General features: G+C 35.7%; 1 protein-coding gene and 1 long non-coding RNA gene across 3 annotated transcripts; both read right to left on the bottom strand.

Annotated features, from left to right (window-relative positions):
- Nucleotides 1-20: 20 nt before the first annotated feature.
- LOC128011724 (uncharacterized) lies at nt 21-26,793 on the bottom strand. Of its 2 annotated transcripts, XR_008182596.1 has the most exons (3): nt 26,427-26,793; nt 2,489-2,555; nt 21-458 (listed from the first exon to the last, which is right to left on the bottom strand). It is a non-coding gene; the product is annotated as an uncharacterized LOC128011724 (long non-coding RNA). The 2 variants fall into 2 exon arrangements; XR_008182595.1 differs by lacking the exon at nt 26,427-26,793 and having other exon boundaries at nt 2,489-3,839.
- LOC128011715 (homeobox protein Hox-C13a) lies at nt 4,715-8,561 on the bottom strand. Its single transcript, XM_052594406.1, has 2 exons — nt 7,770-8,561; nt 4,715-5,957 (listed from the first exon to the last, which is right to left on the bottom strand). Exons 1-2 carry the CDS (start codon nt 8,431-8,433, stop codon nt 5,701-5,703), a joined length of 921 nt encoding a protein of 306 aa, XP_052450366.1. The 5' UTR covers nt 8,434-8,561; the 3' UTR covers nt 4,715-5,700.
- Nucleotides 26,794-27,611: the final 818 nt, after the last annotated feature.

Below are 27,611 nucleotides of genomic sequence, written 5' to 3'. Positions count from 1 at the left end.
TACACAGATGCTATTTCTGATTAGTTGTAGTGAGAATATTTTATTATTTCCTACAAGAGCACAACAGAGAGTAAAACAAGTTGTTGAGAGAGTTACTGGTTCTCCCTTGGAATGAATGACATTTCAACAACTAAATTCAGCCACAGAAACATTCCACTCAAACAACCTATTTCTAAAATGATATCGCTTAAAAGTCACAGTAAAAAGAATAAATTTTCTTACCGCTGGGATGGACAAAGTTAAAATCTCCAACATTTCTGGAAAATGGCTAAAATAGTTGTTAGTTCAAGGTCAGTGTCTAGTGCACTGTCTGCGCCGCTCTGAGATTGCTGTCTTGGAATCGCTTTTCCGTCCAGACAGGGCCATAGCGTAAACAAAGGCCTTTTTATTGTCTTTGATTTTGGAAGACAGGTTGGCTCACTGAAAGCCTTGCTGTGAACGTCCACCAAGGCCGATTTCTTAAAGGGGAAAAAAACGTGCATTAAATGTGAATTAAATGCAAAATCCCAGGTGTGCAATACTTGAACTCATTTTAAAGACAAGGAAAATCTGATGATAGTTGGATATCGCAACAGACATTAAAACTAATAATAGTACTACAGTAATAGTACATTTAAATTATAATTTAATTAAATCGTAATTTTAAATAGAAACGTAGGCTTATAGCTAGAGAAATAAACACACTACTGCTACGAAGCTTCCAGAAGAATTGTGTATGAACACACAAATAAGTGCTTGTGTTGGTATTGTTGAATAATTGTGAGTTTAATACAATTACGTTTGCTTAAATTTTTACTATATTTAAATCTACTTAAATTAAGTCGATAGTTGAAATTGAGAGTAAAGAAGAAAACAAGGTAAATGGTTAAATTAATGTTTGAGAAACACTTAGCATACGGCGTTTGAAAATTGCAACAACAAAAAAGTTTTTGCTATTTTTCTAGCTATATTTAATAGTTTGTTAATTTTTCAGTAACTATGCAGTTTTATGCTTCGAGCTGGGGATATTTGAAGTTAAAGAGAGACAAAATAAAAACATTTGAGAAACGACAAACCTGGGTCACATTTTAAGAGATGCATTTATAATATTTATACCATATATTATATAGCATTCTATAAAATGATAAATATATATTATATACAGTTGGGTATTCAATCAGTAGGCTACATTTATATATTTCAATGAACAATCTATCCTAACTATTCAATTCAATGTGTGTCCGCTATTCTTACCATGTCTTTCCATGAACACTAGCAAATTCTTCTTATATAAGCCTATATATTAAGCTACATATTAGTAGTTTATTAGTTACCTTTATCTTAGATTAAACACACGTATCCTATAAGAGGACGTGAGCCAGACACAAACTGTTTACATAAAGACCGGTGCAAAGCATGTGTCTTCGTGCTAAATCTACACTGCTCACTTCCTGATATTTCCACCATACGCCACCAGAGGTTATCAGACCCCCTTTCTCCTCAACACACAGAGCTCTCTCCTCGCATTCCAGCTGGTCTGTTTAGAAACGGTGAATAAAAAAGCTAACGTGAGCTCGTGTGTTTGGCTGAACAGGCCTTATGCATTAAACATATTATTTAAGCAGCACATTGATCGAAACCCTACAGTTCCGATCGTTTATTTCTATATTTATTGTTCGAATATCCCAGCATGAATAACTTAAAGAAACGCCCCACCAGAAATTAACTAGCTTTAAAAATGCGTATACTTTTTTATCTTAATGTATACGCAAGTATTTAAATACATTTAAGTGATCTAAGAGAATATGTTTAGGGGCTTATTATTGCAACACCCCCCACACACATATATACTGTGGATATACAATTTAATAAACTAATGCAGTGATAATCAGTAATACACGACAAAAATTAGCAAATTTACGTATTCTACTTCTATATTACAATACTACAATTTGTCCAATGCAAAATCGGAAACTAATATTAATAGCTATAGTCAAAACAATAAAACTATTTCTATAATATTAATATTAGTAAAATGATGCGACACAAAACAGTTATCAACACAGGTTTAAACTAAACCATTCACAGCTAATAATGAGAAATTTGTAGTCTGACTTTAAAAATCCAACAATTTATTTACTTTTGTTTGTTTGTTTACAGAGAGTATAAAATTATGATATTTTTACATTATGCAATAAATGGACGAAAACAAGGGCATTGGGAAAATCCTAAAGGGTGTTGTATTTATGAATGTGGTGGAAAAAAAACATTGCGAGGATGTTCCGTTTTCTCTTTCCCTCGCATTGCTCATAATAGATCTATGGATATTTTGAATAGGCCTTGCGCCTAACCAGACATAGAAAATGTTAGTTTGACCGAGCAAGTGCATCAATATGAGATCATTAAATAAATGCACACATTTATATATTCATAAATAATCTAAAACACCAAGGCATTGTGCATATTCACTACAAAAACAAAACAAAAAACAACAAGTATAAAACCATACCTTTTGACATGACGATGGACGCATCTCTTGATATTTGGGAGGAAGTACCCAACTTTTCTCAATGCGCCTATGGAAATAAAACGAGATGTCATCTCTGTGAACAGTCTTTTGCAGACGTGAATGCACTACCTGCCTTCTTGGTCAATATAACCTACACCTCATGATGAGAAAATACAACCATTGGTGGTTTAGAAATTATACGGGCAAGGGTTCGCGGAAAAGAAAAAGCGGAGTGTACGATTAAGTAAAATACGGGTGTACACAATGTACATTTTCACAATGACAAGGATATCGGATAATCAGAGCATTTTCCTTTTTTATGTATTTATGGTATGTCATTAACTCTTGCCGTCTAGACAGGGAAATAACACCTTGTTTGCCTGAAAACAAACCACGGGCAGTGGTGTCCAGCCCCTCTGTTTATTATTCACAAGACTCTGTGATGTCAAGGTCAAAGCGACTGCATAGTCATGGTCAAGGGTAACGCAAGATCACGTGACGGTAAAAACAGAAGCCTAACTATCATGCAGTCAACATGAAATCTCTCATTCCTCAAAGTAGCCAACTTCTGCACAACACTGATAGCTGACTGATGGCAAAAAGTTTTAGCAGTAACCCGGGTTGTGCCTCTTACGTGTTACTGAGGAAATTCAAATTTCGTTAGTATACACCAAATTACAGACTTTCTTATATCCACATAATATTTGCATTTCTTTCAGCGTTTCCTTTACATTAATGCATTTAGTACATTTAGGCAAATTAGCGATTATAGTCTGGTCTCGATTGGGGAAATATAGATGTGAACTTGGACCACAATACCAGACTAAAGGGTAAATTTTTCGAAAATGAGATTGAGACATAATCTGAAATTTGAATAAATAAGATTTCCATTGATGGATGGTTTGTTGTGATAGGACAATATTTGGCCAAGACAAATATATTGGAAAATCTGGAATCTGAGGGTGCAAAAAATAAATAAATAAAGTTTCTATATATTTACAAAAATGTCTTAACGGATACTTAAATTTCAAATGATTTTTGGCATAAAAGAAAAATCAATTATTATGACCCATACAATGTATTTTTGGCTATTGCTACAAATATACCCCAGCGACCTATGGTTTTGTGGTCTAGGGTTATATATATGTGTGTGTTTAACTGTACTAAAAATCTTTTTAGAAACAAATATATTTTGTGTTAAATCACGTCTGATTAATACTCTCTTAAGGCTCGGAACTGTACAACACCGTTTTTAGCAAATTAGATAACAGTTGACAGCATTTCATTTATTCGTTGAATGTAGCCTACAAACTGCCTTTAAAATTAAAAGGTGTCTCAAAGGAAAACGTATTTTTTTAATTACACCATTAAAAGTGCTTCAGGCAGTTTATTTGATTAATAATAAAAAGTGAAAAAGTAGATAAGAAAAAGGACATCTTTAAGCATTAAGTGGATATAATGCTTCCGATCATACCTTCATGATACAAGAAAAAGGATAATCCTTGTGATCATGTGGGAAACGGTGAAGATCATATTAAATCTGAATTTTGCGGCATATGGCATATTCATATAGAGAAATTTCATCGAAAATTCGCCTTCTTTCGACTTTGTTTAAAAACATTACTTAAATTATGGTAAAATTACCTACGAATGGAGCAGATTTTAAATCTAAATGAAGGACAACCAGTAATTACATTATTAATACTATAATGAAATAAACTACGTTACTAGATCACATGCAAGTGCACTGCTTGAATTATTAAAATATGTAAGGCGTAGCCTACTGGAAGCCCGTTGCTAGAACATTCTGGTTAAAACTATAGGCTACTCGGCGCAAAATTTTAGATTGCCAGCATTTAAAGTATATAAATACACCATTTAAATGTTGTAAGTTAACTGAAAATACTTTATTATTTGCAGTTGTCAATATCATCTTGTTTTGTCTTATTATTTTTCAATATCTATATATTTCAAGAAACCGCGAGCACTTCCATTGATAAAGTTAGTCTTTGCAATATGTGCAGACATTTCGCCTATTGAAAAACCCTTACCCAAACAACACAAAAATATTGAATCTATTGTAAGAGCTCACTTGAAAGTTTTATCAAACATATAAAGATGGGTGGACACATATGCATCTCTCTATGAAGCGGCCATAAATGGGCTACCGCTGTCATTGATAACTGAAATGCATTGATTCACTACAAGCAGCATGTACCCAACAAATTCCTTTGTCATTTTTATTTATGAAATGTCTCAATTCAGTACTTTAGGAATTGAACACCACAATACAGTTCACATACTGCACGAAAAGAGTTACAGACAAGTCGTGTGAACAGCTCCAATGCTTTACGATATATATTTCTATATATAAAAACAAAAAGGTTGTGCATTAATGTTTAATACTAAATGATTTTTAAATGCTTACAATCATTCCAGTTGCATGGCAGAGTCATATCCTTCACTGCTAATAAGTACACATACAAATGATCTAACATTCCTTTTTTACAGAACTGTCATACGCGAAATCTAAATTAAATAATAGAAGCATTAAACTGTACAGTTAACATTAGCAGCCTGGTTTACCCTCGGCATTAAAAAGCAATGTATCCCACAGTGAACCATTTAGCTTTTGAAGTCTCACAGGCTCATTCTAGCAAAATCTTTGTAATGTCCACGATAAACAAATGTCGGTTCTATTTGTGATCCAGTTCAGCATTTGCTACAGCCTTTCGAGAGGTTATACAAGTCTTGATTCATCCAAAGTGTCCCACAGATTTTTTACTTTCTTCTCGTACATGTTGAGCCCCTCGAGTGTTTTCTGCTGGCTAGTTGGCGTTGACGCACTCGGGAAGAGATGCAGAAGGGTCGGGTCTCCTTTAAATTTCAGATGCACGTAAACCATGTGTCTCTTTGATACTTGTGTAATTTTAAATATTTATTATTTATATATGTACATTCAAAGAAAAAGGACGAAGTTTAAATGTTTTCTCTTTTTTTTTCTGTATTTTCACAGTTTTGTATCATATGCCCAAAAAGCCAAAGAGTAAGCGGTTATGATGTGTGTGCATGCTTTAAATTAAATAAAGTGAAAGAAGACAGTTTAGGCATGAGGCTGCCCAGATGTTCTTCATTCATGATTTCTGAAAAGAGGTAAATAAGACTTTCTGGACGGAGGGATATTGGCTGGCGAAAAAAGTACGAAAGGTATATCAAGTATGCATGTGATTATTAGTCTTTGATTTACTGACAAACTTTTTCTCCTTCACTCTGCGGTTCTGGAACCAGATAGTAACTTGGCGTTCTGAGAGGTTGGTTGTCGCAGAGATGCGTCGTCTCTTGTCTTTGGTGATGAACTTGCTTGCTGCATACTCTTTTTCCAGTTCCTTTAGTTGTATCTTGGTGTAGGGAACACGCTTTTTGCGCCCTCGACGATAACTGCTGACTTCTGGCTGCAACGGAACAACATCTATAAAAAAAAAAAGGGAAACGTTATTATTACTTGTTTGTCCAGTGAGACACTTATAAAAGATGCAGAAAGTTTGTTTCAATCGACACTTCAGAAAAATATCAAAAGCAGTTATCTATTAAATAAAGTAGTCTTTTTAATTGTTGCGTCAAATGATTTTAATATCTCTAGGCAAGACGGTCATAAATGAACAAATGGGTAGTTGTGTTCCTTTTGTTGGCTACTTTATTTATTGAATGGAAAATAATATAGTAATATTAAAATTATAAAAATTACCTATATGGGTATATATAGGTGGATAGGGGCCATTTTTTCGGTCCATTTCACGATGCTAATGTTATTGTCCCCCCCTAGCATTGGAGTAGCCAGTAGAATAGGTTTTAAACCAGCACTGATACACAGACAACAATAAATCATTCTTGAGTAAAGTTTAGATGGATGGGGTTTTTGAGAAGACCAAATCATCCTCAATATAAAGTCTTGCTAAAATGCCAGGATTGCGGTTAGCAATGACAAGTGTTTTTCAGTTATAACGCAGTATACTGTCCTGTAAATTCACGTGCACCTTAATTATTTTAAAAGTGCACTATCGCCCAGCACAGTCTTTTCCAAAATCACTAACTAAAATCACAGTAAAGGTAAAATAAGGTACAGGATATTAGGTTCCTCTGGCACCAAAGTATACATACAGACGTATTCTAGAATTTTATCTTGTCTGTAAACTGGTACAATAATGTTTTAGACAGAGGTATGTCCACAGCCCTTCTGTCAGCCACTAGTTTTTGTCTAACGGCCCCAAACACACTTGGAAAAAATTATATATATATATATATATATATATATATATAGTTATATCTTTATTAGTGGGTATTCGTGGCTACCTGTGTATGTGACCTCTTCTAGGGGGGAGGGGAGGGTTGCTAAACGGGTCAGGGGCGTGATGGTGGTGACAAGTATTCACTATAACGCGCCATTATATTTAATTTAAAGCTGAAATTACAGTGAACTACCAACATAGCACTGGTCATTTTGATTTGCCACAGCTGAGTAACAATACCGAATGGCTGAGTTGGTATTTGCATCATATGCAATATTTTTGCTCACAGCTAAAATCAATAACTTGACTACAGTTCATCAGCTGGTCTTAGGAAACAAATAATGCTGCTCCATGGCATTTGCAAAATGTCCATAACAGATTGTGGGACACCACTCCCGATTACTGCTGACAAAGATTTATATGCGTGGTTTAAATAAGACCTTCTGTACGGGAGGAGCAAAGGTAGACACTATTGCCATACCCCATTTCCAAATTGCGTGACTTTCCTAGCTTTAGAATCCTGTGACTCAATATTATTTGAGTTAATATATGACTAACCTCTGTAACCAGATACGCCACTCAAACACTGTATTTTATGTAAGAGGTTGTAAATAAAACGTATAGTCTAGGCGAACTAAACTCTGTCTTTCTGAAACTTGTAAAGTTTAGGATTCGATCAAATTATTGTTGTGGTAAACCAATTGAATGTTTACTAACTGTCACGTGTCAAAAATGAATATAACAAAACCAACACATTTGACAGGTTCCTGCAGACCTTCTGGAAGCGCAATCATAATCCATTATGTAGAGTTATGAGATGAAAGCTCTTATGAATTGATTACCATTCGTGAAGAATACAAATCTACACATAAAGGCGAATGATCTGCAAGTTCAGATTACAATTGGGGAAAGTATGTCCTATCATAACAGGAAGTCGTATTATTCATGTAATACACATGCACTTTTCATACTTTCACAACTACTCCAACACATACCTGGAAACGGAGATTTCCAAAGATGAGAAGACTGTGTCTGTTCCTTTGAACAGTACACCTGTCCATCCCAGCCATTCGACAGAGCCCAGTGTTGATAGCCCTCCATGGGGATCAATGCATCGTGACGTGGCTCAGGATGCGCACTAATACTGGGGACCACCGACATATCTAGATATCCCGGAACCGCCTGGTACGAGCTGGCAAAACTCGGGTAGAAAGCAAACTCTTTTGCCCTGCTGGAGAGCTCCTCCGTGGGCAAGGCGCTGCTCGTCTCGGCATATTTGTCTGCGGGATGGTATGAACATGGTTTCTGCTGCAAGTTCACGTTGTGCGAGTGAGATAATCTGCAACCGTAGTAAGGGTTTCCAAAGGGGTAGCCGTAACTCAGAGAGGCGCTAGATGACGTCTGTGGAGCGGGGCACTGTCGCCCAGTTTCAGGGGAAGATATATCCGAGTACATGGATCCCTGGTGAGTCGCTATGGTGCCGGAATGCCGCCCCAACGCGGGGTGTGAGATCAGTTCCCTGCAATGAGTCGCAGGGCAATTCCCGCTCAATCCTTCCATAATTTGGCTTTTATTCTGATTATTTTCATTCGGGCTTTTTTCATACACGTACATCAAGGTGTCCGCCCAGCGTGGATGCAGGACCAGCGAAGTCGTCATATCACGGGCTGCCGATGCTTTTTAAAAGTCGCCTACTCTAAGACTGATACCTCATTTCCAACTACATTTTACACACGCGCATGCGCACGACTACGTCCATGTGTCCAGTTCATTAAAGCGCAGGCACGTGATATGCTAACTATCCCAATGAGACTGGTTTGTGGGTGGGAAGAATAATCCCTTTAAACAACTACTGGCTCACGTTTCACGCCTGGCTTCTAAGGTTTACAGTGCCCGGGCATTGGCTAAGAGAGTTGGAGATAGCTGTTCTTAAAGGGGAAGGCTACAAGTTTATAAGGGGAAAGAAAACAACCTCAACATTTCGGCCGACAAATGTCTGGACACTTGGCAGTATGCACTTTATTTTTTTATTTAGCCTTCATTGTCTACAATATCGAACGTTGCATATATGTGACAGCATACACACACACATACATACATATATATATATATATATATATATATATATATATATATATATATATATATATATAAGGAAACGTGCATAAATTATTAAAGAGTTACACAGAATATGAGTAGCATAAGAAAATAATACATGATCGGAATCGTATGAATTCAGTAATTCTTTATTTATTTTCTTGCAATAAAAGTAGCTTTTCTTCATCAATAACCTAAAGGAAAGGACTAACTTCCATTTGCATTTGAGGGAAAAAAAACTTTCGTTTGGCTATTTAATATACGACTGAATTACTCTGCTGTAATTTAAATTTAGAAACATAAAATAAAACCCAAATCAACAACAAAATAACTAAATAATATATATTCCTATAGTAATATGCAAATAAAAATGCAAAAACACAAACACACCAGAAAACAGAATAAAAACTCTCTATACATGGCACAAAAGCATTAGTGTGCTCTGTAATATTATCTCATGTACCGTTTTTATTATAAAACGAATGGCGTGTTATGACTCTTCTGTGAATTGCTTTTTCCATCGATATATATTTGTTTCTGTCTTACTGATATAAAATAATTTGCCTCATATTCAGTTATACAATTGTTTTAATTATTATTTTCCATGTACCCTCCAGCATTTAGGACCGCGTGCTGATGTGAACGTAGCTTAGATTGAGATCAAACAAAGCAATGAAAATCATCAAAATATACAGCTGAAAAAAAATATTTGAAATGTAAAATATATAGATACATTTTTACATTTTTCATTAACATCTTTCCCTCCCACTGACTTGTCCAAAATGTATAATGTCAGGATAACACAATACATATCCAAAAATATTTGTAGTTTTTCCAGGTATCATAGTTGTTTATTATGTTATTCTGCATTTTTATTCTTTTTTGAATTCTAGAATGTAGAATACAACAATATTTAATCAGATCCAGCTAGTGCCATGGCAAGAAAAAACGCACCGACACAGGATCCGATTTTCTTCCGGTCTGATGTTGCACATTTACAATGCAACGTCTCATGAGGAATGAATAAGAGCGTCTCATACCCTGTTAAAACATTCCTCTGTTATTAGTTTCAATTGTGTAGCGACTAGACAGACAGAGACGTCTTTGTTTATTACAGATAATCTGAACAGTTTTTAACATTTTTTTTTGCGTTAGATATACTGTTGATGAGTTCACTGATTACTCCTGTTTGCAAAGATACAGCCATCGTTGTCTCCACAGACTGAAGAATGGACAAATCTTACAAATGACAGCTGCATGGAAGTCCAAGGTCAAGGTAAAAAACGCAGACAAACAGGGTCGTAATCAGAGTCTAGACAGACAAGAATGAACTTCACACTCGTATGCATGCAAACTCGCTGTAGTTTGAAAGACTTTGAGATTCAACTTAGGAAAACGGAAAAGAAACCGACAAACAATCCAAGTGGTCCCCAAAGTAATTTCTACTTTTTAAAAGTGCACCGGCAACTGTTAAACTGTTACGAGTAGGAAGACAAATACTACCAACAATGCAGAAATCCCCTTCCGGTAAATTTGCTTTCTTCCTCTCGTATTACTGTGAAGTGCTCCTCTGTATGACATGTTAATTATGGAGCTTCTAATTTACTAGTCTGACTTATATTATAAAGATTTGTAGACATTAATTAAATGAGCTACGGTACTACTAGAACTAAAGGTTCGTCACAAAACAAGAAAAAATTATGTTTTAGTACTGATGCTGTACAATATTTCTTTACATTTTCTTCCTCAAACCAGCAAAATATTGATCTTAAAATAAGATTGTAAAGTAAGCCGTAGGCCAAAGAGTTTTGGTCGAATGTTACCTCATTACCGTATTTAATGTAAGGCAGAACTTGCAATAGCTTATGCAGTAAACTAGTAAATTTACCCTGGATGATCATTTTCAAAAGCTCACTTTAATTTGTCATTACATTGCAAACAACTTCAAAAGTTGATTTTTAACAATTAAATCGGGAACGATCACTGTTAAATAGCAGTTATAACAGGTACAAAACATCTTATTTTTAGAAAACAAAATCCCCAAAAATCCCAAGCGATATAAAAAAGTAGCCTAAATCTCTTAGTCAATGCAAATCCATTTCTATTATTTAAATGACGTTTTATTTATTTCATATTCAAGATCGCACTCCACAAGCAGCAAGGTAGTGCTCATGTAAGTGCTTCATGTAGCTACAAGTTTTAATAAAAACAAAAAATATTTTTTAAGACATGCAAGAATCTGTTTGAAAAAAGCAATTTTGAATATGCTATGTTATTCAAACGGCGTTAATTTAAAAAGCTCTGTTGACAATACCTGCTATGTCTCTTATTAGTCTGAAATATGCATTTTAAAGCTACTGTTGTTTTACACTTGTATAGTTTCAATTAAATTAATCGCATCTCATCTCGAACACTGTAAAATAGTAATACTGAGTACGCCTAATCTAAGGCTTTATACTTCACTAGCCTGTGTTACGAAATGCAGTTCCATGCAACAGTTCAACTTACACTCCTCTTAACTAAAATACATTTAAATGTTCCACATTTTGCGTTGTGAAACTACATTACGGTTCCGTATTAGCATTTCAAATCAGAGAGCAATGTTTGAAAAACAGCAAGAGCTCTAAAATGGGACTCTAAACACTATTGTGAGCACAGTGTCAAACTGTAAGAGGATCTTGTGAGTGTATCTGTGTCTGAGTCAGTCTGTCTCTATGTGAACGTACGCCTGTGATTGGTTTTGCGTGAAAGGACTTTTCTTCATTGCATTTCTTTGTTTAAATCACAGAGCACATTATTTCACGTCAAAAGATTTATTTCCAAATATTGCAAACGTATATTTCTTTTAATAGCACGAAGACAAAAAAAGAAATAAAAACAAATAAATTCGCTGAATATAGCCTACATAAGAGATCTAGCAAACAAGCCTGGTTCATACGTTTCCTTACAACTTTGTGAAACTAGAAATGCACATCTCTGTGTGTTTCAGTCCATTTAAGCAGTGATTTCTATAGGCATAGTCTCTGGCTTTGATGTTTTAACTTTTCCGTTGCAAAGAATCACAGGAATGCTCACTGAAGTATCAACTTATTAATCACAGTCCCAAAACTAGAAATCTGAACTTTTTCTGAAAAATGACTTTTTAGCCCCAGTTAAACATGCTGACAAGGAGAGATGTTTTGAAAATACATATTAAAATATCACATAAAAATATTACAAATGCTTAAAGAGGATAAAAAGTGTAAGAAAAGCATTGTCTTGGCTGTTACAAATCGAGATTTCTCAAATATAGATAAAAAGGACCAATATAGTTCAAACATCGTCGACGTCATCAAACGAAAATATCTAAAAACACATAACTTTACAAAAAATAAACATGCAAATTGTCGGTCACGTGACAAATTCTTCTAATGTCAAACAACATATAATGGTAAAAAAAAAGCAAAATATTTAAATATTTCAATTTTATGTTATTTTTCACAACAACCATAACAACCAACGAGCAAATATTAATACAGGTATACGAGTAAGGACAGATAACCTGTCGCTGTCTACACATCTCTCTATCCCTCTGGGTCCAAATCGCAATTTAAACTTATACATTTATTTATGCATGTGCACACGGAATTTATTCCCCAGCAAATAACTTAAACCCTGCCGCATGCAAACACATTTACAGTACACAAACGTCAAAATGTGTGTGTGTGTGTGTATATATATATATATATATATATATATATACACACATACATATATATTTTTTTGCTTAATTGTCTTTAAAAATAAAAATAGATTTTAGGCTCTTATAAAGCACAGATTTGAGCTGATCTCATTTGAGCCCATTCATTTATTAATAGAATAAAACAAGAGTTAGACAGCTTTGCTCGTCCGAGTTAAAGTCAATGAAATCTGTCATTTAGAGATTTGGGAGCTGGGTTGTTGTGGCTGAGCGTCTTGCGTTGTCATGGAGTGGGGAAAAATTGATTGTAACACCGGTTAAAACTCGCTAGCCTGGGCAATATTAAAAGATGGCTTCTATTCTGCTTTCCAATACAGAAGACCTTTTGAATATTCACATTCAATAGTTTAGTCAGTCAGTCAAAAACATTAAAAAAATACTTTTTGATGGGTATATCATACATATCCATCTTCTTTAAAGATTAATGGTTATACCGAAATTGCTTAATTATTTGTTAAGACGTGTCTACTTGCTAAGATGTGCGTTAAAAGTAGCCTACTTATATCGCTATTACGAAACTGATGAAAAAAAAAAACATCCAAGCAGTTTTACATAATAGTATACTGCATTTTGAATGAGAGGAAGTTCTTCAAAAAACATAAACGCAAGCTGATCTTTGCCTTAATCATAAAAAAAGTAAAAGTAAAGTGCTCCAGGCGTTTAAAGCTACACATTTGCCTCTTCATGCACAATCTTGCGGAGCTGTTGCAGGCCTAGTTCAAGGAACTGATTCTCCTAAAATTAAAAAATGTCGCTACAGTGGCACAGTGCTATACTATACCCCTATAATAACATGGTTCAAATAAAATTTAAGCCAAGAAAAGAACAGTAGCTGAACTAACTAAACATATCAAACTCTTGTTTCGTCACGACCTTCCTTCTCCTTCCAAAAACCTATACCGTCCCTTAGAAGAAAAAAATCCTTATAAATCTCGCATAGATGTCAGCAGAATATGGCTAGGCCTGCGTCAGTTCTGTCTCGGTGCAGTGCGGTATAAATCTGTGGCTGATATGAAGAATGTGAGCAATACGATCATTCAAATCTGCGGTCAGGCCGAGTATACAGCAAGAAATGGGAAGTATCATTGCGTTCCTAATAATGATACACGGACCGGGATGTTCATTTTTAACCTTTTTAACACAGAAACCCCAGTAGTACTGGTTTAGATTTATCTGTTAATTGTATATCACCTGCTTTGTAATTCTAACAAGCACTGGTTACACTGAAGCCAGAAAGCAATCTTACAAAACCAGAAACAAACCACGAAAAAATTATAATGGACACTGTGGACCCATGACGATCCATTTATTATGACTTGTTTAAAGTAGTAGTAGACAACATTAAAATAAAAAAAACACCTGACAAATCTCATGCAATATGACAATTCGTCTTTGATTTTCTGCAACATTCGTTTACTTTTCTACGTTAAGGCCTTTAGACTCAGAAGACTGCTTCACAATGACAACCAAAGGTCCGGTTGTCACGTCGTTTATACAGACAAAATGTCTCCCCCACGTCTCGTCGGAAGTCCAAGTTCAAGTTAAAGGAGGCGGCCAGTTCCTCTGCAGACATGTTAATTGCGACAGGCTCTAAGTGTAGCTTTCTCGGTTTCTGACATCTTTTCAGATAGTCAAACAAGTAGTCAAGGTTTTCTTATTTCCTCCATATGTAACAGAATATAGCCTACCGTTGAGATCTCAGAATGCATGTACCAGCAGTGGGATTTGAAAATGAACCATGATCTTGGTGAGCTGGAATATTTTGAACCGATCTCATTGTATTGTTATAAGTAATGCTTTGAGCTCTTGTTTTACGTGAAATTGTTTCAAACCTAGCAATTTGGGATTATTTCAGATTATTTTCATATTTGAGAAAGAAAATAGCAGAAGAAAAACATTACAGCAGCCATCAGATAGCAATTTACTTCAAGTCACTTCTATTGTACTATTATACTGTAGAAAACAGCCACATATATACCACATATCATATGCTACATATCACACCTAATCTACTGATCTGGAATGAGAAGCAAAAAAAAAAAAAAAAAAACATGTCCCTTTGTTATGTCATTATCTCTTTGTATAGGCTTCTAAAAAGCAACACATCTTGAGTTTATTTTTAACAAAGGACCAAAACGAGACTACTTTTGCGGCTTAAACACAAGGGATGACACCATCGTCTTTTCAACAACATGCAACAATTAATTACTACAGCAGCGAGTTCTTTTAACAATGTATTTTTTTCCTTCGCAACAGCTACAAACAGCAAAACTAGAACTTGCACATCCACAATAACTTGCTACTATTAACATCACAGCACTTTTTTTACACAAGGCGTCACAGGAAAAAAAAATATATAATCGGATATTCATTTCTTATCTACAAAACTATCAAATTATAACCTCTTCATAATCGTATAAAATAACTACACGATAATAAGAAACCCAGTGTAAGATCTAATTACGTTATCATGTCGACACAGTACACTCTCATACAACCTTTCTCTCCTATATTTAAACAAATAAGTAATGGCCTATTAGAAGTTACATAAGACATACACCGATCATCCTATTTGCTAAATTATAATTTTGGTTCTCAACAAAACGTGCAAACAATGATATTAAATAGCAGAAAAAATGAGCAAAATGCAGGAAAACCAAATTAATGTGCAGGTCTTAGAGGATTTAGCTTAAGAACAGTGAAATGCAAACAGTCATTGATAATCGAGGATACTACAACTATAGGAACCCAGAGGATGCGTGTTAATTCCGATATTACTGTAGTTATATGTGGAGTAAATATCTATTGTGTAAAAATATCTTAATAAGCGCAATTTTAAGTAAAATATTATCTCTATTTATTATAATTATTATTCTGCATAGGGCATGCAAACTTGGGGTCCTAACTGTGTGTGTGCGTGTATGGAAACAAAAACGGACGTGCAAAGAGCTAAGGTGGAATGTAAGTACTAAATAATGTACAAAAAAGCGTGGATGAGAACAACAAATCTGCAAATGTGACGGCATATTCTGACAGTCTGCTGGAAATTTCTGGAAAAACACGATGATCAGCCTGCAGTAATTAGCTATTTTTAAACATCCCAGAATCACAACGACACATATCGGCGTGCCCAAAGTATGTGCACACATAATTAAGAGCGGTGGTCTTACAGCCTAGGCTTACCATCAATTTATCACAAATGGACAAAAATATTTTTGCTATAGGAATATATTAAATCTAATCTTCCATGGTATCATTTTAACTACTCTCTGGTATCTTGACACGCACGTTTAAACTAGACTCAATGTTATGTTCTTTCCATTATTTTCAACCGTTCTAATTTTTAGAATAAGAAACTGTTGTAGGCTATAAAAAAACATTTTATATCCAGAAACTCTGGGTGTTCACAAAACTTTATATAAAGTTGCACACTACATCACAAATCCAACCTACTCAGACCTAAAGCACCTAAGAACATGTTCAGATCTGAATTCTGTAAAGATGATCTATTCTTTATTTTGTTACATTTTTTTGGAACGAAACAGAACGGTTTGTTTTTGTTAATATTAACCGCTGTAACGGATATGCACTTAATAATTCGTAATTAGAATTTAAGATATGTATCTTAGGAACAAATAATTGACAAATCGTTTCTGAAATCAAAAGAAAGAAAAAAAGTAGCTTTAACCTCTCTGGAAAGCTTTACAATTATACATATCTCTGCATTTGACATCGATTAACAATACATGCTATCATGAAGTTCGAAGCTGTACATCGACCATTTTCTCAAAATCCAAAATATAAACGTCATCATTTAGAACAGGAAGTCTAAAAATACTTGTGCATAAAGCTATTTGTGCCGTTTTTTACGTGTCCCACCATATTAGTATCCACATAATTCCAGATTTACAGTTGAGGAAAAAGGAAAGGTGGGTCACAATCAATATACTGACACGAAAGTATAAGTACTAAGTCAGTGAGCACTAAAATGTAGCTCTTTGGACACCTATCCAAGTTGGTGTATATTGTGAAAAAGTTAACATCGCATCAGACCACTGCAATATACCAAATTTTAAACTATAAGACAGAAGAATAAATCCGTACTTGTACTCTAGTGTCCTATACGCACGTCAAAAATAAATTATGCATTTTTTAAAAGTGCGTTTAAAAAAAGGAATACAGATGCCATCAAATACGTTGAGATACGAAATTAATAGATTCGGATATAAAATCGAGAAGTACTTAATTCATATTCGGCTGGACAGGGACAAGAAGTAAAGTTCAAGTTCAAAGTCTTTCACAGCAGACAGCCAAGGAGAACGCGCAAGGAGACCCATTCACCTCTTACAAAATAAATCACAGTATGAATGCACAACTTTAAATTTTAAAACACGCTTTTATTTGCAATTTTTTAATTATTAAATTTAAATAGTTTAACAAAACGGAATTTATTTTCATATAAAAAAACATTAAAATACGTGTTCGCAATTCAAACAATATGCTATTTAAAAAAAAATTAAAAGGGTGATAATTGAATAGAGAAATCACGAGGACATCACAAAAGCAACTTCCATGACAGGCATATATACAGTATATTATAGCCTATCAATGGTCACGTTCAGAGGTACATTTGACAAATTTCGTCACCGTCCGTCTTGATCCAAACATCAACTTTGGACTGTGTTCTAAGTTTCTAAGTTTGATTATACGCGCAACACTGGATGTGTTATTTTTGGCCTATGCTACTTAAAATTGTAGCTTCACAAACCTTACACAGTGAATTTAAAACCGTAAGTGATACTCATCACCTCTTCTGTTTAACAACATTTTATCATTCAAAACTCAGTTTAAGTGTTCCCCATTTTCTCATTTACAACCAATATTTTGAAATATTATAGACTTGTAAAAACATATCTCAATAAAAAGTGTACTTATTTTCTTTTGTTTCCTAACATTAGATTATATTTCAGCATAAAGTGACCAGAATAATATGGCAGTTACAGTTCAAAACTTTATTATACTTTAGTGATAATCTGGGGAGCCACGAACGTGAGATATCTTGGATCAGTTCGACTAACTGCTCAGAAGAACAAGTGTATTGGAAATAAAATTAATTATAAAAAGTTTTTTTTTGATCCCATTATCTTGTTGAACAAAAATACCATGTTAATTCATAGTTCCTCTCTATACGATTCTGTACCCGATTTTTTTCTTCTGGATAAAAGTTTTTATCAACTTGCATACAAGAACGCCACGCTCAAAAATATTTCTTAAATACGTCCAAAAAACGAAAGTTAGCATTCGTAAATGAGAACCAATTTCAAATACTTTTAATAATGGAACCTAATCACATGGATGGATAAACCTATCGTGACATTACTCAGTTTGGAGCTACACAAAGGCGTGGACCGGTCATCAGATAAAGCCATTCTACCCTGAGTTCCAAATAAACATTTTAATTATGTTAAATGTGTGCCTTCAGTACTCCGATTGGTTTTATTGATTTAATTGGTATGTTTAAAGACCTATTCTTGTTTGGATAAAAGTTGTTTTTCTCAGTCAAGCCATCTATAAATGCAATGTAAATACAAACCAAATGTAATTTGAAATTAAAGCTTTTTTATTAACATAGCCAGAGTGGTTATGGGGCATTGAAAAACCGCATTTTGCAACAGTTCATCCTGCGTGGGATTTTATGAAGAGCCCTGCAGAAGCGAAGAATTGTGATTTTAAATTCGCCTAAATCAAAGCAACGGGCGTTCAGGGGCCTTAATTAATCCTGTCCTTAATTATATAATTAAGGCATCCTGTTACTGTAAAATAATGTGCATGAGTGAGATATTAAATGCTTGAAAGGACTTAACACGACTGTCGACTGCAATAATGTACAGTCTCTGAACACTGGACAATATGTACGTTACTCACTGTCATAGCAAGAGCTTGGGTGCTGGTGTACAAGCATGTGACGGTCTGCAAAGTATAGTAGACAACTAGAGGATGGAGACAATCAAAGTTTTTTTTTTGTTTTTTTTTTTAGTGTTCATGTTTCATGGCAAAATAAACTAACTCAATACAGCCTTCATTATATATAAATGCTTGTAGATTATTTCATGCATAATGTTTTGGTACAGTCCCTGTTCCTTATTTGCTTCAAGTCTGTGACATACTGGACGACTTTCAGAGGAAATCTGAGAACTAAACATTTTCCAAACATTTTTCCCTGCTCAGTGTGCTTCACCACTAAATACTGAGATGAAAGTGAATAATAGGACACTTCATAAGAGATTGAGCTTCAGGGCTCGGTGAAGGTTCATTGTGGTCAGCAGTAAAATCTGAAAATCAGCTGGTGGGGTTTAGCATAGAGTTGGATGAAAATCCACAACACAGATCTCTTACAGTGATTATAGGTTGCTATTGCTGGGTGTTCAAGCTCACCGTTGAGTCTGACACAATAACTGAATGTCCCAATGTATGAAGAACAACAGGAAGACTCGCCATGAACAACCCTCTGACAATTTAAATGATGGTCAAGAATTAGCTTTCTGAATTGGGGTGTCTGGGATTCTCAATTTGAACACTGCATTACAACTGTAGTACATCCCAAACATTTATCATAAAAAAGTAGAAAGCTTGCGCTAGTGTACGGTAATGGTTTGGCTACCCTAAACTCTTTTTCATCAATTTGGGCAAAATACAAGCAAAAACACTAACTAATAGCATATTTTGTGAGAAAGAGCATTTTATAAGCAGTTAAATAGTTCAAAAAATACAAGTGTATTTAATTTTACTTGGATATTTTTGACATGGAATTCAGCAAGTCATTTCATATTGATAAAAGTTATTTTTTAAATGCTTTGTAACATTACAGAATAAAAGTACTAGCACTATCATAGCCAGTGGACCAAGAGTTATAAACTGGTTGTATAATATGCATGGAGGTCTAAAACCTAGGAAATCTGCTAGCATTCCTATTCATTTCAGTGGCAAAAGCATGCAACTTAAAATCTGCCATCAGAATACAGAAGTTCCTGAGCTATAATACAATGTGACTAAATCTAGTGTTGCAAGATAATGATATCACAACACAGATTGGATGAACACAGCACTTGGTCTCGAACCCTTTACTAGCAACTATCCTGAGCTGAGATGTGAAGGGCAGCAGACAAGGAAAAATATAAGTCATTTCACATTTTCAGTTCAGTTTCAATTCAGTTTCACATTTTAAGAGTCCTACAAAAACATTCATACAATAACCACGCACTATGCTAACCGGCCAAACCTTGACCTTTGTTAATATAAACCGAGTCTACAAAAACTAATAGTGGTTTGTATAAAACTAGCTCACTCCAGTTATGCTGATCAGGGAAACTATTGTCATTGGATAAATGAATGTTGCTGTGTCAGACAGGTTGGATGCTAAAAACAAACAACAACAAAAAACAATGTTTTGATAGGGCTATCACACCAAAATGTTTGTGCTTTTTTGTGCAGAATATAACCTACGAATGAATTACTTACTGTTGATTCTGGATTTGAGCTGGCATAAGAGAATATACTTTAATGCCAAAAAAAAATTACACACTTCAGCAATCAAGAAAATATGCAATAAATCAGCAATAAATATAGCAAATCGTGTAATCTTGTTAATATTAGCCACACATTTGCATTATTATTAAAAATACCAAAAATTCAAACACATTTACGAGGAAAAAAATCAACATGCCTTGCAGCAAAAGATGAAGATCACTGCTGGGGGGGGTGGGGGTGGGGGGGTGGTGTAGCTGAATATATCTATATAAAAGAAAATGAATGAAAGAATTACACATCAATTCAAATACTGCAGAAACATAGCTCCATATCTCATCATGTGGCTGTACAAGGCTTCATCATTTTGTGTTCCTAACTTACAAAATAATGTTAACCAGTACTCCTTTAGGTGATCCTGGAGTTGAACTGTCAAAAAATTAGACTTTACTACATACAATAGAGAACTTATATGGGAAGATGGTGTTCATTAATAAGACCTGTTGTGTTCTTTATTTCTAGCAAAATGACAAGCAATTACTTATTTGGTGTAAGAAATGTGATCTTAAAATGAAATAGTCTGTGTTTATTGCATTGCTGACATCTGGGTCATGCATGTGGGATAAAAAGGCAATGGTATTCTGGTGGCACATACCCCTTTTCCGATAGTAACTAGATTGTGGAACGATCATTTTAATGGCACTGTATTTATGCACCTTACTAGCTACTTTATAGGATTTATATTTTTATAGATATTTTATACCTATAAAAAGTAAGATAAATGACCAGGGAACACAATAAATGTGCCTTTAAACAAAAAGGGTGTTTACCAAACAGTTCTACAAACAGGATTTTTTTACTCAGGTTTTTGACATCACTGCATGCAGATACAGCATGTATCACAAAGAAACACAAAGTAATCATACACTTATAATGTGGTGACAAAGATACAGGATCTCTCTGAAACCTCTCTCATATATGGACATTTTGTTGATTTCTATCATTCTTTTCCTATGACGTGTCCTTGGAATTAGAGTTAGAGGGGAGACTTCATGCAATGGTGAAGTTTACAAGTATTCCATTATACCAAAGCCTGTAAATCATACTAACCATAGAATATAGTTAATTTGCATAATAATAGAAAATGGTGGTCTAGTTATGATCTAGGAGTCAATATACTAAAGATAAAAACAATAGTAAGAACTGTAAGTGTTACATAATGTATTAGAACCAAGTATAATTTTATTAAACATTTGAGATGGAGTAGGAAAAAAAAAAACGTTCTAAAGGCGAGACATTTATTCTCTTCCATGCACTTGACATTTTTTGACTATTTGCATTTGTAGATTTCAATTCTTATCTGAACTGCCAAATTTGACCAGATTTCATGGCATCAAAACTTTTATCAAAATAAACAAAAATTTTGTTTAAATGAAAAACGTCTTCATCCAATGTTCAGATTTCTGTTATGGAAATGTATGCAAATGAGCACATATTTATTTAATGTGTTGCACTGCATCAGTCCTTGAAAAGTTTAATAAAAAGTCAAGTCTGCTTTATTGTCAATTCTTCCACATGTACAGTACATACAGAGAATCGAAATTGCGTTACTCTCAGACCCCCGGTGCATACAGATAACATTAACAGTAAAGCCTAAAACTCTAGATCAAATATAAAATGTAGATACAACTATACAATAAGGGAATGTAAAAAAGACATAAAAAAATTAAAAATAAAGTTAAATAAAGCAGCGCAAGGCACATGGCAGATAGAGTGCAAATCAATGAAGTGAACAACAGTGCAGATAAAAGATTTTTAGTGCAAAAAACAAAACAAAATGGTATTTAGTCTGATTAAAGTGACAAAGGGCTTCAAGCGCAGTTATTTTATTTAACTGACTGATGAGGTAGTGGAAATACGTCAGATCCATGCTGAGTGTGGTAGTGAGTGACTGCTGCATGTCATCGTATAATAGTGTGGGGGTTGGGGGTGGAAGGACCCGAGGATGTGGGATCTGGTGGGGCAGGGGGGATGGGGGGGTTCATAGTTCAATGGTGCCTGGGTCAGAAGGGGGGAGTTCAGCTTGCTGACAGCCTGGTGGATGAAGCTGTCCTTCAGTCTGCTGGTCCTGGCCTGGAGACTCCGGAGTCTTCTCCCTGATGGCAGCAAGCTGAAGAAGCTGTGTGAAGGGTGGGTGGGATCACCTGTGATGCAGAGGGCTTTGCGAGACGGGTTCCGTAAATGTGCTGGAGGGAGGGGAGAGAGACACCAATGATCTTCTCAGCTGCTCTCACTATGCATACGCAGAGTCTTTAGGCAGGACACGTGGCAGGCACCATACCACACAGTGGTGCAGCTCGACAGGATGCTCTCGATGGTGTCTCTGTAGAAGGTGTACATGATGGGGGGTGGGGCTCTAGCTCATCTCAGTTTGCGGAGGAAGTAGAGACGCTGTTGTGATTTCTTGGCCAGTGCTTCTGTGTTTTCAGTCCAGGAGAGGTCCTATGTGATGTGCACACCCAGGAACTTGGTGCTGCACACTCTCTCCACAGTCGCACCGTTGATGGTCAGAGGAACGTGCTGAGTGTGCGCTCTCCTGAAGTCAACAACAATCTTCTTCGTCTTCTCCAAGTTCAGAGCGAGATTGTTGTCACTGCACCATCCGGCCAGGCGGCTCACCTCGCTCCTGTAGTTTGTCTCATGTTTGTTGCTAATGAGACCCACCACAGTTGTGTCATCCGCAAACTTAATGAAGAGGTTGGAGTTGTGTGACGGTGTGCAGTCATGGGTCAGCAGAGTGAAGAGGAGGGGGCTCAGCACACATCCTTCGGGGGCCCCAGTGTTCAGTGTGATGGTGCTGGAGGTGTTGCTGCCGACCCGTAATGCCTGAGGTCTTCCAGTCAGAAAGTCCAACAGCCAGTTGTACAGCGAAGTGTTAAGCCCCAGCTGGACCAGTTTGTAAATGAGCTGTTGAGAGATGACGGAGTTGAATGCTGAACTGAAGACTATGAACAGCATTCTGACATTTGAGTCCTTTTTGTCCAGATGTGTGAGTGCTGAGTGGACAGCAGTGGCGATGGCATCATCGGTCGACCGGTTGGATCGATATGCAAACTGGAAGGGGTCCAGGGAGGGAGGGGATGGGGGGCAGACTTGATGTGGTGCATGACTAGCCGTTCAAAGCACTTCATGGGAGTAAGTGCAAGGGAGTAAGTGCAACAGGACAGCAGTCATTGAAGCAGGATGGAGATGGCTTCTTTGGAACTGGAATGATGGTGGTATTTTTAAAACATGTAGGAACAACAGCCTGACTCAGTGAGATGTTGAAAATGTCTGTAAAGACATCAGTGAGTTCTGCTGCACAGTCTCTCAGTACACGCCCAGGGATCTTGTCAGGACCCGGAGCTTTGCGTGCATTGATCCTGCTGAAGGATCTCCTCACGCTGTCTGCGGTTAGTGTCATCTAGTGTCACTGATCGCCAGGAGGACGTGGAGTCTTCTGTGCAGTGGTGCTGTTTTGTGGCTCAAAGCGAGCGAAGAAGGTGTTCAGCTCGTTCAGCAGAGAGATGTTGCTGTCACAGGTCCGTGGTGGGGACTTGTAGTCTATAATGGTCTGTATCCCCTGCCACAGGTTCCTAGTGTCTCTGCTGTCGCTGAATTGATGGGCTATCCTCCTGGAGTGCTGTCTCTTAGCCTCTCTGATGCCGCGGGACAGGTTGGCCCTGGCTGTTCTCAGGCCCAAGCTCTGAAGGCAGCATTCCGCGTCTTCAGGAGTCTGTAGACCTCCCTGTCATCCACAGCTTCTGATTGGCCTGGACAGTGATGAGAGCATGTGCATGCTTTTTGCTGAACATAAACAATGGTGATGTTGATTATGTTATGGGGAAAACGTGCACATGCGTCATGGTACTCTACAAAATTTTGGGACAAAAACTTTAATGTGGGGAGGAGAATTATTGAATAAATTATGTTATTTTAGTTTTCTTTGTGCACAGAAAGTTTTCTCGTAGCTTTGCAAAATTGAAGGTTAGTCCACTGATGCTAAATGGACTGTTTTATCAATGTCCTTACTACTTTTCTTGGTCTGCGAACATTTCAGTTGTCTATGCAGGGTCAGAGAGCTCTCAGATTTCATCAAAAATATTTTAATTTGTGCTCCAAAAATGAACAAAGGTCTTATGGGTTTGGAACGACATGAGGGTGTGCAATTAATGACAGAATTTTCATTTTTGGATGAACTAACCCTTTAAAGACATGTATCAGATTTTGCGCTAATGCATAGCTATTAGGCAAGCTAAACATTTAATATGTCTATACTAAATCGCATCTGACCACAGCGTTCCCCACAACATCAGTCTTTAGTGTTAATCAGTCTACACTTATCATTGTTCTTCCCAGAAACCTCTAGTTTTTACATGAATCACAACATGCAACCATGTCTGACTCTTTTCTTTATAGTCTCCGGTCACGTCTATACCAAGCATCAACTGTTATTCCATTCAACAGTAAAAAAGAAATGCTAATGACAAAAGGCTTCGTTGTCATGCAAAACACTACACAGCAAGCTTTTGGAAAATTTAGTTTGGTTTGTGCCTTTAGTAGTGACAGCCAGGCCTCAAACCCCATCCACACTGCTGAAGTACTCCAGCTAAGCTCCTGCTCTCCAGTCATGACCCAATGGATGAAAAATGTCTTCCTTGAACCACGTCCATGAGAGGCAACCTGGTGTGATCTCTCTGTCTTCTCAGTTATGAATAAGTATTGTTCCTCTATCTTTTTTTGACACCTATATGTGAGCACTGATTCAGTTTCCATTACAGCATTGGCCTTTTATTAATTAGTCTCCATCTGGTTCCAGTTAAAGTCACTGATGTCACTGCTCCCCCTCCCTACAGTACGCCAGTCACTCCAAAGAAACATGGAAAACATTAGAGCCGCCTCTAATTAAATAACCAGGGAGCGTTTGCCACTATCTGTGTCTCTTGGCTAAGCCTTGACTCCCACTTATAGACTAAAACATTTGGATTTGGATAGCGTCTGTTACAAAGCCACATGCAATGGCTTGCATTTATTGCCTTTCCACTCATATACAAAGCAAAGAAAGAGAACAGACCTAAAATGACTGAATATGAATATACATGAAAATGATTCTATCATGGATCAATGCAGTCGGTCACACACAACACCTTCTACATTTGGGATGGTATATACTTACACCATATGGGTTCATGACACTCTATACTTTATAGTACTACATATTGACATATCAAAGGGCTGATAATTAAACAAACAAATAATGAATTTGAGACATTTAATGGTGAAGTTAATTCAGTAGTCAAATATTAAAAATAACATACAAATAGCTAGTTATTGGAACAGACCCGATTATAATTTTGTAAAAGACATTGAAGCATAACAAAATTACAAAAAGATTAAACCAAAGAATAAAAATGTAATTCTTACAATTGCCTGCCTTCTTATTGCATATTTTTTTAATCTATCAAATTGTCTCATTAAAGATTAGCCTCCTCTTAAGTTCAGCAAGTTTCCTATAATGTCGACAGAGTGAACCACAATGGCTAACAGTGTCAGAAAAGTCTATGTTCCTTTATATACTTATGTCAAGACACATCAGTTTTAATGTATTGCTCACAACAAAAGACTATAGTCAAAAAAAAAAAAAAAAAATTCTCATTTAAAACTGATTACATTTAAATGTAAATGTAAAATTGAGTTTCAGGTCCAAGTAGTAGTATGATAAAGTGTTAATTGCTTTTTAGCAGCCCTTTGAAATTAGTTGAAATGTAACAACATAAATGCAATAACTTACACTAGAGCCTTAAAAGGAACTGAACTGTATACAGTGAAAATCCAGTCACAATTCATTTTGGAAATTATTTATGCAATTATCATTCCTAATGAAAGAAATGAGGACATAACTCCAGGATCTACACAGCCCTGCATATGCCATGCAAGAAAAAAATTAAGAAATCATTCACACGATTTACTCATTGGTTCCCCTCGATGCACTAAAACGTGCACACGATTATCATTTAATACCTTTGTTTTGCCAGTTCGCTCCGTCGATTTGCTAAATCGTGTGCACAAATGACAAATTCGTTCCCTGGACATCAATTTATAAATCGAAGGAACGAAATTGTAAAACGTGCACACAATTTAGCCTAGTATTTTTTTTTTCTGGATGCCATGTGCAGGGCTCCGTATCACATTCTGAGAAAGCATTAAATCACATTTTTGGTACAGCGGTCAAAGACATGAATATTTTGCTTACCATTTAAGAAGAGTTGCAGAGTCATCCATGCTTTGTTGAACGTCTTGGAAAGCTGCTAATTCCACATCAGTTAGACATCAATTCCCAAATCAATGGAGTTCATATAATTCCAGGCCGCTGAAATGAACGTTTCTGAATAGTCACGGTATTAACCCGATTTCATGGCATCGAATATTATTTTCATAATTATTAGAGTGTCCAAAAATAATAGTGTGCTTATACATAAATAATCGGTGTATTACTTTTGGGCTTAAGCAACATTATCACACCAAACCAACACTTCACTCGTCTTCAGCACGTCTATCAGTGAATCATAAACTCAATCAAGAGTTTGTAATTGTGTAATGGCGTCCTGACGTTTTATTCTCTGCGTTTATGTCTCGTGCGCATGTGTGTTATAATTTAATAGTCAGAGCAGGTGAAACATTATATGTCTCGTGTATATATATATATATATATATATATATATATATATATATATATATATATATATTTATTATTATTTTTTTTTTGTGCATGTAAATAAAAACTACATTAAGTAGTTATAAGTAACTCGGTTTTCACGTCATTTCGGAATATCGAATTTCCGACAAATTACCTTTCAGAAGCAAATGTTTTAGTTTAGCGTATGATCTTAAAAATTTTGTTTGGTTAAAGCCTTAGAACTTTTATTTTTTAAAACATCTATGGAGAAATATAGAGTCTGTGAGTTTTCTGAAATGTAAGACAGAATTCGATCTGGCTCATAAAATGAAGCCTTCATGTTTACTCACGCAGAGGGAAACTAATCGTCCACAATTGTGAATAAAACACAGACTTTATTTTAAGCAAAAGGTAATGCCTGCTTACATCAGTAATCAAATATGATTTATACATTCCATATTTTTATGCTATACAAATTCTAAAAGTATGGCCTAATATTACAGGCCCAATTTTATACATTACAATATTATGCATAATATTCATAATATGCATAATATAATCACAATATGTAACATTTATTTAAAGCAATGCTGTGTTGTAATGATTTTGTATTTTTTTTTATTGCTTGCAACAGACCAATTTGCCATAAACAGTGTTTTGTCTTTAAAGAGGTATTTTAAATATATAAAGAAGAATATTTGGGACAAATTTAACCACTCAAAAGCATTACATAATCCAGTTCAGTTTGTCCACCACACATAG

The sequence above is a fragment of the Carassius gibelio genome, chromosome B23 (genome assembly GCF_023724105.1).
Source record: "Carassius gibelio isolate Cgi1373 ecotype wild population from Czech Republic chromosome B23, carGib1.2-hapl.c, whole genome shotgun sequence".
NCBI lineage: Eukaryota > Metazoa > Chordata > Actinopteri > Cypriniformes > Cyprinidae > Carassius > Carassius gibelio.
This window is presented reverse-complemented; position numbering and strand designations above follow the sequence as displayed.